The sequence below is a fragment of the Elaeis guineensis genome, chromosome 3, assembly GCF_000442705.2.
Source record: "Elaeis guineensis isolate ETL-2024a chromosome 3, EG11, whole genome shotgun sequence".
NCBI classification, from domain to species: Eukaryota; Viridiplantae; Streptophyta; class Magnoliopsida; order Arecales; family Arecaceae; genus Elaeis; species Elaeis guineensis.
Window position 1 is genome coordinate 113,060,639 of NC_025995.2, and position 14,127 is coordinate 113,074,765.

The following is a 14,127-nucleotide window of genomic DNA, read 5'->3' on the forward strand; positions in this document are numbered from 1 at the left end:
ACCCTCCTCTCTAACGTAACGCGGCTTCAACAGAACGTTTTTCCTTCGATGCTGCGGTGAGGTGGCCCAGTGGAACCAGCCTGGTCGAATAAAAACTATCATAAAAGCCATTATTGAATACCCACGAAAAAGACACAAAAAAAAAAAAAAATGTGTGGGGGACAAAGTGAATCAATACGCTAATGCTGAATAGAGTCCCCACCCCCCGCATTGCTGGTGGTGGGTGCTGGTTCTCTTACGAGTACATGAATCAATCTACAGGACAGCCTACCATGAAAGCACTATATGGCAAAAGCAAGATGAAAACATTCAATCAGAATAAATACAATTGGTCGGAGGACAACAACCGAGTTGGGTTTTAGTTTACAATGAGGCTAAATGAAAGAAACCTAAAGAAAAATTGGTTTCTTCGCCTCCGTTCCTCTTTTCCAGGGCTCAGAGGCAGGCGAAGGAAAACATTTAACTTGGTTTCATGGCCATCCTCTTTCACTTCTTCAAGGAAAGGCAAAAAAATATTTTAGGGGTATTCTGGCCATCTCCAATGCTCCCGGACCTGTAAGTTACAAATTTGACATTGTTATTGCGACACTGAACTGCTCTTTGGCTTCAGCTCGTCACAACTATCAGTAAGAACCGTGCTCCCAATTCTTGCTGGTGGCCAGTAGCGGAATATGGATCTCCCAAGTATATTCTTGGCTGGAAGAGGACCCCTGCGAGAATGCAGCTTCAATCAGACAGAAAAGAATGCACGCCAAATTGAATTTATAACTAGCATGACCAAGGGCAGAGTGAAAAGCATAATAGCACAAATTTTCATAAACACATGATTACCATATGTGTGAATCATAACTGTTATTGCGGTTGTCACCCATCACAAATACAGAGTTTTCAGGCACTTCCTGCAATTATAAACAAGAGAAAGCTGGTAAATAAAACAATGTTGAATCGGCAATATCAATGGATGGTGATATTAAGAACCTTGCAGTAAACTGATACAGAAGAACACTGATTACAATGCAAGAGGCAGAGCACTTTTGGATGGCTATTATCTCATTAAATTTTTCTTATTAAACATTATGCAGTGAGATTTTTTTTATATGTATTTTCAAATATAAGTTGATAAATATAGTTTCACTTTTGGTTAATGTACTTTTTATTCTCTCTTTAAAGCATTATCTGAGAGTCGCAAGACTGGTTTGTTGACTAAAGAAGCATGTATTTGAAGAGGTAAGCCTTCAAGGCAAGATGTTCAAAAGTCCATCCAGAATGGGGCATCATATAACATAGATTTCTTATATGGTTATCTGTTATATATGATAGAGATTTCTTAATAATACATGTAGGATATAGACAAGCAAAGAGGAGAATTATTACGTATTTGGAAGCATAACAGGAAAAGCATTACTGAGTCAAATCACAGCTCAGACTAAGCTAATCTCCTCAGCTCCACAGACCAACTTCAAGACTGTTGATTTAATGATTTACTTAGGCAGATAAACATTTTTTTCTCCTTATTTTGCTCCTGTTCTTTACCCTCCCAGACTACTTTACGAGAGAGAGAGAGAGAGAGAGAGAGAGAGAGGCGGGGGGCGGGGGGGGCACGCGGGTGTGGGGTGGGTTAAAAAAGAGAGAAAAAAAAAACTAATTTAATTCCTTCATAAAGTTCCCCTGTCATGTTAATATCATACCTTGTCAGCTATTAGTTTTCAACTGTTTCAAATCTTCAGATATCCATGGTGACCTAATTCAATCTACAGTTAGGCCAGTATCTGCTTATATATATTTTTTCCCCAAGAGATTGGTAAAAATAATTTGAAAGTAGCGATGCTGGATTTATCAGTGAACAGAAATAAACTCTTTCGCAGGTTAACATAATTTTAAGGAGAAAACAAACAAAAGGCATGAAAATTCTTACAATGGGGTTCATGTCATAAGATGGTGGCTCAAGAATGTAATCTTCATTCCTCATGTTGCCATTTACTATTAATTTGCCATTATGCACCTGCAAAGGAATGGGTAGAGAGAACCATTAGTTCTGCAAGTATATGATGAAGAACTTCGAATACCAAAGGACCAGCAACTTGAAAGCAAACACGTATGATGGGTAGCCTGGACTGACATAATGAATTTCAAACAACAATTACAAACAGGAAAAGGCCAACTTCTGAGCAGCACCAACATGCAATTTGATCATGACATTGCTAAATAAGGTTTGCTAGTTTTAGCATGAATATTTGGGTGAAACAGAGAAATGAGTATGATTGATCAGGCTGGCAGGACATTAAGGGGAAAACTCATGAACTAATGATGTCCAATGCACTATATTATGACAAAAATTTTCTTCCACAAACCATACACTGGAATTGCCTACTGCAGCCATCAGCAGTTACTAAAAAGTGTGCAGATATCTAAAATGCCTGAGTTCTCCTTATTTGATAACTGATACACCACGGACAATTTGATTTCATCTAAATGAATGTTGATTTAAGTGATCCCCCCAAAAATTTCATAGAGATCATCTGGGATAAAAAAATCACATCAAGACAAGAGGAAGCCCTAATATTTCCAAGCATCTCATATGGCTAGCCAACCAAATTGCATCTCTATTGGAATCCCTGTACCATTGTTAATCTGTGGCTGCTGCACGTCCAATCCTATAATACTCAAGTAGGTTTCCAGGCAATGTCGCTTAATTCTTGACAGCTTCTATGAAAACTTTGCAGTCTGAGTAAATCTGAAGGTTAGTTATTAGATATCCAATAACTTATTGAAGACCATGGAAATTAGTCAGCATTTGTACTCAAAGTTAGCTTTCACCATAAAAGGACCTGCAAAACAATCCATAATCTAATTGTTTCATCCCTACGAACTCCACCCCTCCCATTCTTTCTTTCTAGTAAGATTTTGTCACTCTAGCAAAACAATTCATATCTTTCAGTTCTACAGCTACATTCAAATTTGGTAAGACTACGTAAATCCCTGATGAGAATACACCATCAATTTCTATGCCTGAGAGACAGCCTTTCTGAACAAACTGATGGTCCTTTCTCTCACCTCTACAAGAACAACTTCGGATATTTATTAAAGTGATCAACACAATCATGTGACACAGAAACAGAAATCATATATGGCACCAGTGTCCAGCTGCTTATCTTAAAACCTTCCCTTCTGCAGTTTATCAGAGGCAGTCTACAAGAAGTTTCTCAATAAATGCCACAAGTGCGTTGTACCTGAGCAGTTAAGCAGAATACGCTTTTAAGGTTCCAATGGCAGCTTTGCATCAGGAACACATCATAATATAGAATAGCTAATTTTAAAGGCAGAAGAGGGGGGAGTTTACCAGGAAGCATGACCCAGAGAACATTTGGCTCTCAGGCATGATGAGGCCTGCCACAGGCCAACCTGCACCTTGTTTTTTTCCCGTAAGAGTTTTCCAGGAAAATCAATAGGTCATCTCGGCAGACAATTCAACCTTGAGGTCTAGGCCTTATTGTACAATTATAATGGGTTCGAGGCTCTGTGGGCTAGTCGAAGGCCATAAGGTTTGATCCTTGCTCACAGAGAAAGGGAGACTTAACCCCTGTGTAGAGTATGACCTTCAGAATTCCAACATTAGGCCTGAACGAGCCAAGACAACTTGCCATTTTCATTCCATGTAATCTTACAAAAACAACTTAACCAGGCAGTCTTTTGAATCATAGCAGGGCTCAAAACTAGGACAATAAATATTTTCAATTTTTCTTTTTAGTATAGAGAATTGTATATATTAAAAAACTTATCATTGATTTTAGAATACCAACCTCTACAACATCACCCTCCTTGGCAACAACTCTTTTTATAAAAACATCATCATTATTATATCCTGCTTCCTGCATGGTAAAATGTGCATTGAGAAACCAAATACCATGAGTAAGAAATTGATATATATGGGCTATTGCCTTCAAAAGAACTAAACTTACCTGCAAGGCAGGTGGGCTTTTGAAGATCACTATATCATTCACACATGGCTTTCTAAAGTAATATGAAACCTATAAAAGACAGATAAAATGTCTGTGACTCATGAAACATCAGATGTATAACAATAACCCAAAATCTAACTCTTGCATCGTAAATGCACAAACTTTGAAATGATACAAAGGAATGAGCACTCGCCTAAAATATTTGTGTGAAGATTCTGCAGAGAAATACAGAGGATACAGGTTGTCATTACAGTAGAAAAAAGGGGTTAATATCTTTAAAAAAAAGGCCTGTAATGACTAATTATTTTGATGGATTGAGATTTAATTCTTTAAGTTGTCTTATAAATTTCATCAGTTTGTATCATACTATTGTTTTAAGCGTTTACATGGCTTAACACTAGGGAAATTGTGATCAGCCATGTATTTGTTTTATTTCAATATCTTTGAATCTTTTGAATCATAGATAGATAGCATATGAAGAAATAGAATTGGAAACTCAAGGTTAGCTAATTCCTAAATTACATGGTTTAATATATAACTCCTAAATATGCTATCTTTAGCAGACCCTGAATTTTTCTTGTGTGGATGATAACCTCAGTCAGAATCAACTAACAAGAGAAAGATCCAATTAGTCTTTACCCGTTTAAAGGAGCAGGAATGTGATATTTGGTGCCTCTAGGGCTTCACACAAACAAATGGAAGAAGATAAAAGAAGCTTTAAAAGAAGAAAAGGGAAAACATAGAAATAGAGAAAAGGAAACAAGATGATCTTTGCTGCTATCTTCCTGAGATATTTGTGACAAACAAATGAAAAAGGACAAGGACCATCTTCTGCTAAAAAAAAAAAAAGTCAAACATATGATCAATGAAAAGCCTCAAAAAAACACAGTACAGAATCCATTAAGGAAAGAAAGAAGACTACTGTAGTGACCCCTCAATGCAAAAAGGAAGTTAAGGAAACCTATCATAATATTAATCCAAAATTATAACCTGAATTCACTGTTCTGCAAATCAAGATACTAACCAACTTATGAATTTTCATAACATATTTTATGCCCTAAGTAGCAATATTTTGTGCTGGTAAAGCATCGAAAATTCCAGCCCACATTTCCTTTCCCATATATTAATATCCAATGGAACATTTCTACTTGAAAATTCCAACACAACAAACATAAATTTCCAAAACAATGAGACCAGATTTCCAAATAAAGAGCAGTACCTTCTCAGCAACAATGCGATCTCCGACATCAAATGTGGGATACATCGAAAGGGAAGGGATGAACCGTGGCTCAGCCACGAAAGTTCGAAAGGCCAAAGAAATCGCCAGCGCCGCCAAAATGGTCTTCACATCATCTACACTGACATTAACCCATTCTGGAAGGAGTCCCTTCTTCTCCCCGTCCTCTCCTCCTTCACCCCCACCCTCCCCATCCCCATCTCCACCTCCCCCGCTCTTCCGCTCCAATGGGGGCTTCGTCTCGGTGGTCTCGCCGCCCTGGGCGTCGACGCCCCTGCTGCATTGGATCTTTCTCCGCCAAGGCCTCGGCCGGAAGAGCTGAAAACCAAGTAAGGTGGAGTTTTTAAGGGGAGGGTCGACATGGTTGGGGTTCAAGTTGGGATTTTTGAAGGAGGAGAGGGATCCTGGAGAGCTGGAACTGGGGATTTTAGAGGATAATAGAGAGGTAGAGGAGGGGGAGGAGGAGGAGGAGGAGGACGAGGGGAGGAGGTTGGCTTTGGTGATGTGGTTCTTGGAGGAGGAGAAGAGGTGGGAGCGCTTAGGGTTAGGGTTGGGGTTTTGAGAGGTGGGAGGGAAGAACTGGAGCGAAGTCATCTTCTTTCGCTTCTTCGCCTCCCCTCTTCCCCTCCTCGAAGATAAGCTGAGAATGAGATGTCGGCCTTCAAGCCTGGAAGAGGGGCGAAATTGGTCAAAGTATCCTGGTCTCCTCCAAGGGTACCCGTATAAAGCCCTGGTCTGTTTTTGCCCGTTCTGGTAATAGCTTAAAATAGTCGATTTTGGTCCTTCCCTTGCAAAGATGATCTACCAGGCTCAATCAACTTGACAAGCTTAGAATACCTCTTGAGCCTGGGAAAGTAATCCGTTACAAGAACCTCTTCTAGATTCTCACTTCATCATGCTAGCCATTTTATGTAGGCTTAAGCTTCAGCAAGATTGTAATCAAACCATGTCAAATGACTCACTCATGATGGATTGCTTCTTGATTGCATTAAACTCATGTCACATCATGCTTGCAAGCAAAGGAAGCATGTTCAAAAGCAAATTGTGGCACTAGATGTTTGATGATGTAGTATATCACATGGCGATTCCATGTTCGTGGCGACATGTATGACATGATAGATGGCTGCTGATTAGATTATTTGTTTCCACAACTATTTGTACCTTGTTAACTTTGACCTTTTAGCATCGTTACTGAGGATATCCAATCTCATATTTTCATCACCGTGGAGTTGTATGATTCGTCTTCCATATTGATGAACGATGTACCCTATGAAAATTCCAACAATGACTGGCTAACTTTTCATTCTCATCGATTTCTTTAGATACCAAGAAACATTTCTCTGAGTGCAGCCTTTAGTAAACAATGGTAGCACTTGAGAGTCGAGAACTTGGCAATTTACTACCATGATTTATAGTACAGTGGATTGGCCCCCAGTTTATAAGCAGTTCTGAAATAAATCATCCTCTACTAATTTCGCATGAGGCATAATTTGGTTTTATTGGGATGACAATAGAAACAGTTATAGCATAAATAAGTCATCCTAGCAATATTAGAAAGATCTTCACTCAACAGTACCCTTGTTAAATTCTTTCAAGTTAATCTATGGAATGTAGAAAACTCTTAATTTAGAAATCTTTTTTATATTAGGCTAAATATTGTTGCAAACATCTTCATTTCATGCCACTTCATAATTTGCTCATGATTAAGTGTTTCAAGCAATTAAACAAAGACACATAGTAAAACTGTAGGTTGCTTCATCGGATAAATGCAATGGATAAGGTCCACTCTTAGTCTCTGACCCATGAATAACGGCGAGGCCAACTCCATATCAAAGCTTTAGCGCGAATCACACATCACACGTGTATTCCAGTACTGAGACTAGCTTCTCAACTCTAATGCAACACCTCACCAGAAGGGAAAAAATTGAAAAATGAAAAACCTCTCCCACAACAAATATTAGCTCAAAGCTTAGATGTTGAACAGTAATATATACCACCTCTGGGGCTGTAACTCAAAAGCTCAGATTGTCCATATGGAGATGAAGACATAAATAAATGGAATTGAAACAAATTGAGAATCTAATCGCATGAGCACTAAGAATAACTAAATTCCAACTGTGAGGTTTTGATTTCAAATCTAGCTTTATGACCAAATTCTGAAGTAAACTTAGAAGGGAACATATTTGAAGAACTTTTATTAGCACTAATAATTGAAAAATTGGTACAAAAGCATGGCAGGTCAACTGCCCAAGGCCCTTCTACCTAAACGTGGGGAAAAAGGAAAAACAAAACTTGGGGCCACAAAGTTTGATGGAAGAGATTTCCACCTTTTGATTAATGCTAGCTAGCTTAGTACTTGCAGAGGTTCTCAAACCCCATGTACTCATGCCGCTGGATCTTGTGAATCATGTTTGAGATACCAACCCCACCTGTTAATTTTGAGAACTGTTAAGAAGCCTCATGAAAGAATGCAGAGACGAGGGCAGAGATTCTTGCTTATATCAAACAATAGATACAAAGAATGGGAAGTTTTATATCCTTACCCAATGAGATGGCACTGACAAAAATAGTGAAAGCTAGGATGAAGATGATGAGAGATGCCCTCCCGAGTATGTTAATCAGCTTCCTCACTGCATGTTGGCCTACAAAGGCAGCAACAGTTGCAACGGCAACAAAGTAGGCAGCTGCACCAGTCAACAGAGATCAAATGAGAGCAAGACGAGCAAGAAGTGTACTAAATTACACATTTCCTCACTCAAAACTTGTTTTCGATGATTTAGGCCGATGGACCAAGCAAGTATAAAAATAGATGTCAATAAAGGTGAAGGCAAGCAAATCATATGAATTGCTTCTGAATCAATATTAACTTTAGAAGCCAAAAGTTTTTTTCTTTCTTTGGATGTTAAAGAATGACAGGTGAATTTAATTACCATATGGAACAGGGAAACGCTTTAAGAGGTAGTATTCTACAACAGACATGGATGAGGAAAACGTCATGGCAAAAGTTGCTGTAGCACTTGACACCTGCTCAAACATGCATAAGATGTAAGCATGTAGATCTAAAACAAGTCAAATTCATATCACCAAACCAATAAATACTGATGTTTCTAAAATGGATGTGGATAAGCCATTGCATTCCCTATTTGCCAACTTTCACCAAATCCTGATGATAAAAAATAAGAGTGTGCCCGTTGAAAGCAGTCTTCCACCAAAACTTTACTTGAGCAATATCTTCAATGCCTTCGTCTTGGTCATTATGTCAACGGCTTTACATTCTTTAATGTCAAAAATATTATCTTTTATGGAACCATTCGGAATTGAAACTAAGAGCAATTGTTATGCATGACTCAAGTGAGAGTTATCAAATAGTCACTGACCTGAATTAGGAGTTCATTTTGATGATTTACAGCATGGCACATGGCATGGCATGCATGACTTGGAGGCTTATTATTCATGCATTCTCATTACAAAATCAATGTGCAGAGGGCAAGAGCAATGAGAAATTAGAATTGTTAGCTACATGGTAAATCATACAGCTGTGTTGAGGAAAAAGATGTTGCACACACCTGAGGAGGAATACCAAGCTCCAGGAAAAGAGGGCCCAAAATAAACCCTCCCCCAAGCCCAAGCAATCCACCAACCATACCAGCAAGGATACCAGTTGCGCAGTATAGAACTAGCTGGAGAACTCTCCAATTTGTTCCTTCATCTCCCTTCGATGCAATCACTCTCTTTCCTCTGTATAAGCTAACTGCTTCATATGCAGTCACTCCCACAGACACTGGTATCTGGAAGACATCAGCAGTATTGCTGATTTAGGTTAACAAGACCATGAGAGCATCATTGATGTAAAGCAAAAGGCATAATACCTGCAGCAAATTCAAAATCCAGTATGATTTTGAACAATTCGAAGTATATTCCTGCAGAAGAGATGTAGAACCAAGGTCAATCACTAAGGTATTTATCTTATAAAATCAAGGTAGATTGATAACACGATGGTGTGAATTGCTCGCCTTCACAATCTGCAGAGCAAGGAATGTCATCCACACAAACATGAGAAGGCCAAGCTCCTTCCAGCAGACATTCTGAAGAACTGTGACCTGCAATGGTTATCAATGTCAGCATCCATAGCTTGAGTATGTGACAATAAAGCTTGCTGCCTAAGTACCTCTAATTGTCGAGTCTTGGACTCTTTGGCATTGCCTGGACCAGTCGGGAGCGCCTTGTATTCAATTTCTTCACTTCCTGTGCCAAACAGTTATGGAAAAAATGAACCACAGGTTTCGATAGTCTTCCCGAAACATGCCACACCAAAGTGTGCAACTAGTAGATTACCATTTGTATCTGCACGTTTTGCAGCCTCCTGTAATTAGAAAGCAGAGTCTCATGCAAATTAGGATTCAAGCAAATCAAAATTACCAGTCATGAAATCATGAAACAGGAAAGGAAGAATACCTTTTTCATCAATGTCTCTTTCTTCCATGTCTCAACACCCTTCATAAATGCCTTGGATGATGTCCCTGAAGAAAAAAACCAGAAATAAAATCCATGAAAGAAATCTTTTGGAAGGAAAAAAAATAACAAAGGTTATGAAAAAAGACATTTAATTACCTAAGAAGAGGAGAATTAGAAGAACTGTAACCATCCAATCAGCAAACAGTACATTGAAAGCAACACCGATACTGATTCCGAGCATGAGCATTGGTTGGAAAAGCAAAGCCAGGTCATAATCGATAATAGGCATATCTAGAGTTGGATGCCTGAGCTTCAGATTGTAGTATACAGTTGAACCTGCCGCACCCATGATCATACCTGTCCAAAGTGTGCCAGATCAGCAGAAATAGTAGCATAACTAATCTAAATTTCAAAGCTTGTAGGCTAATTAAAAATAAAGCAGAACAAAGCTACTTCAGTTCATTTCACGTCAGCCCATAAGAAAAAATGAGAACCTTTCTTCAGGAATCAACAACATATAGGCAGCAATAATTCACATACAACATGAATTAGATTCATGCTCAGCATATACAAATTAGTGTAAACTCAATCAGTTCAGCATATACAACATGCATTAGATTCATGGTCTACTCAGTTTGAGCCTTCATTATATCCATGCAAATATGACTTTTCTAATTTCAATAATCATAATTTCCAAGTAAAAATATTTTACTTGCTTTTCTTCCAAAAAAAGATCATATGGGTTACCTTTTTGGTAAAATACATATGGACTAGTTGAAACATCTAAATATAGCTTTAATCTAGCATTATTATTATCATTCACAATATCACATAATAATTAGATTCAAGCATAATAACTTTTCTAAGCATCCAAACTTTTTGGAAAGCAAGAAAACTCACATTTTTCCCTTAAAAAAAATAAAATGAAGCTCACATTTTGATATAGCGGTTGACGATTTCGGGTCGAATCCAATGACCAACGTGAGCATGGGAACAAAAATCCCACCTCCACCCACACCCCCAACGCTGCCGAAAGCCGCTCCAAGGAACCCAATAATTGATCCCACGATGATTTTCCAGCCAAATGTCATCGGCTTTAAATTTAAAAACACATACATACAATAACTTCGGACGTTAATTCTCACAAACCATTCTAAGAAAAAAGTGAAAATAATCAGACAAAGGAGGGAAAATAAATGGGAATTCGTACCGGCCAAACATGTTGATAAGACGATTCATTGGGCTGCCACAAGAAGTTTACCACCTTTAGAAGGTAATCTGAAGCACCCATCTCTTCTTCGACGGAAACATCATCTCCCAACGCCTCAGACTTCTGTCCTCTATCCGCCGATGCCATCGCCGCCGTCAGGAGGACGCTCAGACAAATCACCACCACCGGCCACAACCACTTCTTCCGCCATTTCCCCTCCATCCCTTCTCTTCTCCTCTCCTTGCCCCCCCAAACTCGCCGGAAAAACTCTACCTTACCCCAGAAAGCAAGAGCTCTGTTCCAAAAACCGAAGTGAAGCGCCCGAGGCGGATCGAAACGGACCAACCGCCGGCCCTCGACCGGTCCTGCCCCGACAGGAGTCGTCAATCCGAGACCACGATGCGGGCAGCTCGAGACCGGTTCCGGATGATATCAAAGATCTAATCTTTTGAGATCCGAATCCGTAAAGCACTGCGAGGAGCGCTGAGAGTGGGAGATTCCGTTCCGACGAACGTCAATTTTCTAGGAAGAACAGAGCTGTGAAAGAGGAAGCAGGGCCGTTGCGCTTATATCCAGTTCCTTTACCAAATTACCCCTAGCTTTACTGATATTTACGATTAGTTTTGGAGAGGAATAAAAGAGTTATGGACGGCGCCCAAAACGAGCTTGTGCCAGGCCTTGGATCCTTAACACCAAGCCACAGAGGGAGGAGGGAGAGGCCGTACGATATAAGCCTGTACAAGCGTTAGTGCGAAGGTGTGGAAAAGCTGAGAAGGCCCGCTAGTGTGGTGTACGTTAGGGTTCGAAGCTTCAAACAGTACCAGTAGATTGCTGTTGGTCGTTCTCCATGTTAAGAAGGGATCCCATGGACCATTTCGGCAAGGGGATGCGGGAAGCGGAGGGGAAGGTGAGGATAGGGATCGTTATGGGAGGTAACGAGAACGCTGGGTTAATGATGCAACGTTTTTGGGGCTCCGCTTAGTGTAACACGTGGGGGCACGGAGGTAATTATAGGGTTAAGTGGGGATGTCAGAGGGTCGGTCCCGGCGCGAGTATTTGAAAAGAAAAAGATCCGGTTTTTTCAATTTTTCTCTTTTATTCTCTTTTTATTCTTTTAGACAGCGTTTGGTTATCCTTATTCCCGATGGAATAATAATTTATTTCTATTTATTTTTTAAACACTGGATATATTCCCAATGGACTCCATAGATTTAACTATTTTAATTAAAAAATATTAATTATATATTAATTATATTTTATTCTCATCTACTTTGAATAAGTTATTTCATGGTGGACCATGAAATAGCTTATTCTAGGTCCTCAATGAAAAATAATTGTAGCTTATTTTAGATTAGAGAATAACATTGCCTTATTCTCGATGGGCCTAGTAGATTTTCAATCAAACACTAATATGAGAAATAGCTATTCTAGGAGAATTTGTATTCCTATTTCAGGAATATCAAAAGGACTATCAAACACTATCTCAGTTGGTAGACAGGGTGGGGCCAACGGGATGAGGTCGTGGTTTCCTCGCTGTGGGACGAAGGTAAGAAAGGAGAAAACGATTTGTCATTAGGAGTTAGAGGGCTGTCTTGTAGATGCTTTGTAGCTATGCAAGGAAAAATTATTGCATGCACCAAATGTAAGTGAATCAAGGCAAATCTTGGAGGTGCAATTGAAAATCGGTGAAATACAAGGAGTAGCATGGTGTGTTATTTACCATGGGATTTGCAGGGTCTAACTGCACTTCGTGCATACAATATGGAGGCCTATGCAAAGATCATGCAGGTGCTTCTTTTTTTTTCTCTCTCTTTTTGTGACAAAGGGAGAGGGATGGATTAAAAAAAATTGCATTTTGTACCACAAAAAAAAATGTACATTAATTTTTTATTATTATTGGATGCACGAATAGTTCATCTATGCCACAAAAAAAATATAATTTTAAAATTTAAAATAAAAAATAATAATTAACTTTTTTTTACCTAATGTATTATATTTCAACTTTACCTCTTGGTTCAAAAGTAGCTCTCCCTCTCGTCTCTTAGAATTTATCAAAATTCAAATACACTGAGATGTTTTAAAAGTTTTTGAATTTTTCTTAACTATAATTTTTTATATGCAAGTTAGAACAAGTAGATGTACTATTGCTTGCTATCTCTAAGCTTTTTTTTTTTTCTAATTCTCAAAGTCTAGCAAAATTAGAATTTTATTTTTAAAAATCTAGTATATTTTAAATATTTTATGAGAAAATTTAATTAAAATTATTAGAAAAAATATTTTAAATCTTTAGCAAAATAATTTGATCAGGATTAATGTTGAACTTAGGATTCAAATTTTTTTTATTTGAAAGATCGAAAAAAGTTAGATTTAGTAGTTTAGTGAATACATAAGAGATGAAGGGGGAGCAAGAGAGAGATGTGCGCCGCATGTAAGAGGGAGATACATGAATGAACGGGAGAGCGAGATAGAGAGAGTGGTAAAGGGGGAGAAGAGTTTTAAATTATGATTATTTTTTTATTAAAATTTCAAATTATGATTCAATGTAGTTCTTACACATAAATAGAATTGAAGTTGTAAATTATCACATATATTATCCATCCAAACTGGCGGCTACAAGACACATTCGACTATAATGTTACGAAAAAATAGATCTATCCCATACATTTCTATAAAATAGACAGCCTATAAAAGAAATGTACGGAAGCAAAACTGGGTTCCTTCATTATCCCAAAATTACATCCATAATTTCTCCTTTTTTTTTTCTTCCAATAACAATACAATATTGGTGTGAACTTCTGATGAACTCCAATATTTTTTTCGCTTCAATATGATTCTCATGGCAAGAAAATTTAACTTCCTGACCTAATGATGAAGAGCTAAAACTTCCAAAGTTACTACAACCATGACACATGGTGTACCTGCGCGACAAAGTAGATCCAATGCAATTGCGATGTCAAAAGGCCGTATACTCAATCTGGAAGATGCGGGCGCTACCCATTTGGGAACGAATCAAATATCGACCTATCATTGCATGCATACACCAACTAGGTCAGTGATAATAAAAATCATGAAAATAAAGTTTCATTATATGATAACACAGGAAAAACACTCAAAAATTTCGCTTGCGCTCTTGCATTGCACCATTCACGTTGCTTCATAATGCGGCAAATTTCACGATGCCAGTTCAAAGGAAGCAATGAGAATATAACACACCAGCTGAGGACATTCTGAGTTATATTTTAGAGTGACTGAAGCATTTGTTTATT

The 14,127-nt window shown here is 38.4% G+C and overlaps 2 protein-coding genes across 2 annotated transcripts; both read right to left on the minus strand.

The window, feature by feature from the left end:
* Nucleotides 1-286: 286 nt before the first annotated feature.
* On the minus strand, nucleotides 287-5,921 carry LOC105040820 (chloroplast processing peptidase). The gene is made up of 6 exons (XM_010917522.4): nucleotides 5,179-5,921; nucleotides 3,960-4,028; nucleotides 3,801-3,869; nucleotides 1,916-2,002; nucleotides 832-899; nucleotides 287-710 (listed from the first exon to the last, which is right to left on the minus strand). Exons 1-6 carry the CDS (start codon nucleotides 5,788-5,790, stop codon nucleotides 578-580), a joined length of 1,038 nt encoding a protein of 345 aa, XP_010915824.1. The 5' UTR covers nucleotides 5,791-5,921; the 3' UTR covers nucleotides 287-577.
* Nucleotides 5,922-7,296: 1,375 nt separating this feature from the next.
* LOC105040818 (sulfite exporter TauE/SafE family protein 3) lies at nucleotides 7,297-11,380 on the minus strand. The gene is made up of 12 exons (XM_010917521.4): nucleotides 10,862-11,380; nucleotides 10,586-10,745; nucleotides 9,808-10,008; nucleotides 9,652-9,716; nucleotides 9,532-9,559; nucleotides 9,365-9,441; nucleotides 9,210-9,296; nucleotides 9,066-9,116; nucleotides 8,763-8,984; nucleotides 8,127-8,220; nucleotides 7,740-7,880; nucleotides 7,297-7,625 (listed from the first exon to the last, which is right to left on the minus strand). The coding sequence occupies exons 1-12, from the start codon at nucleotides 11,081-11,083 to the stop codon at nucleotides 7,546-7,548; spliced, it is 1,428 nt and encodes a 475-aa protein (XP_010915823.1). The 5' UTR covers nucleotides 11,084-11,380; the 3' UTR covers nucleotides 7,297-7,545.
* Between the last annotated feature and the right edge of the window lie 2,747 nt (nucleotides 11,381-14,127).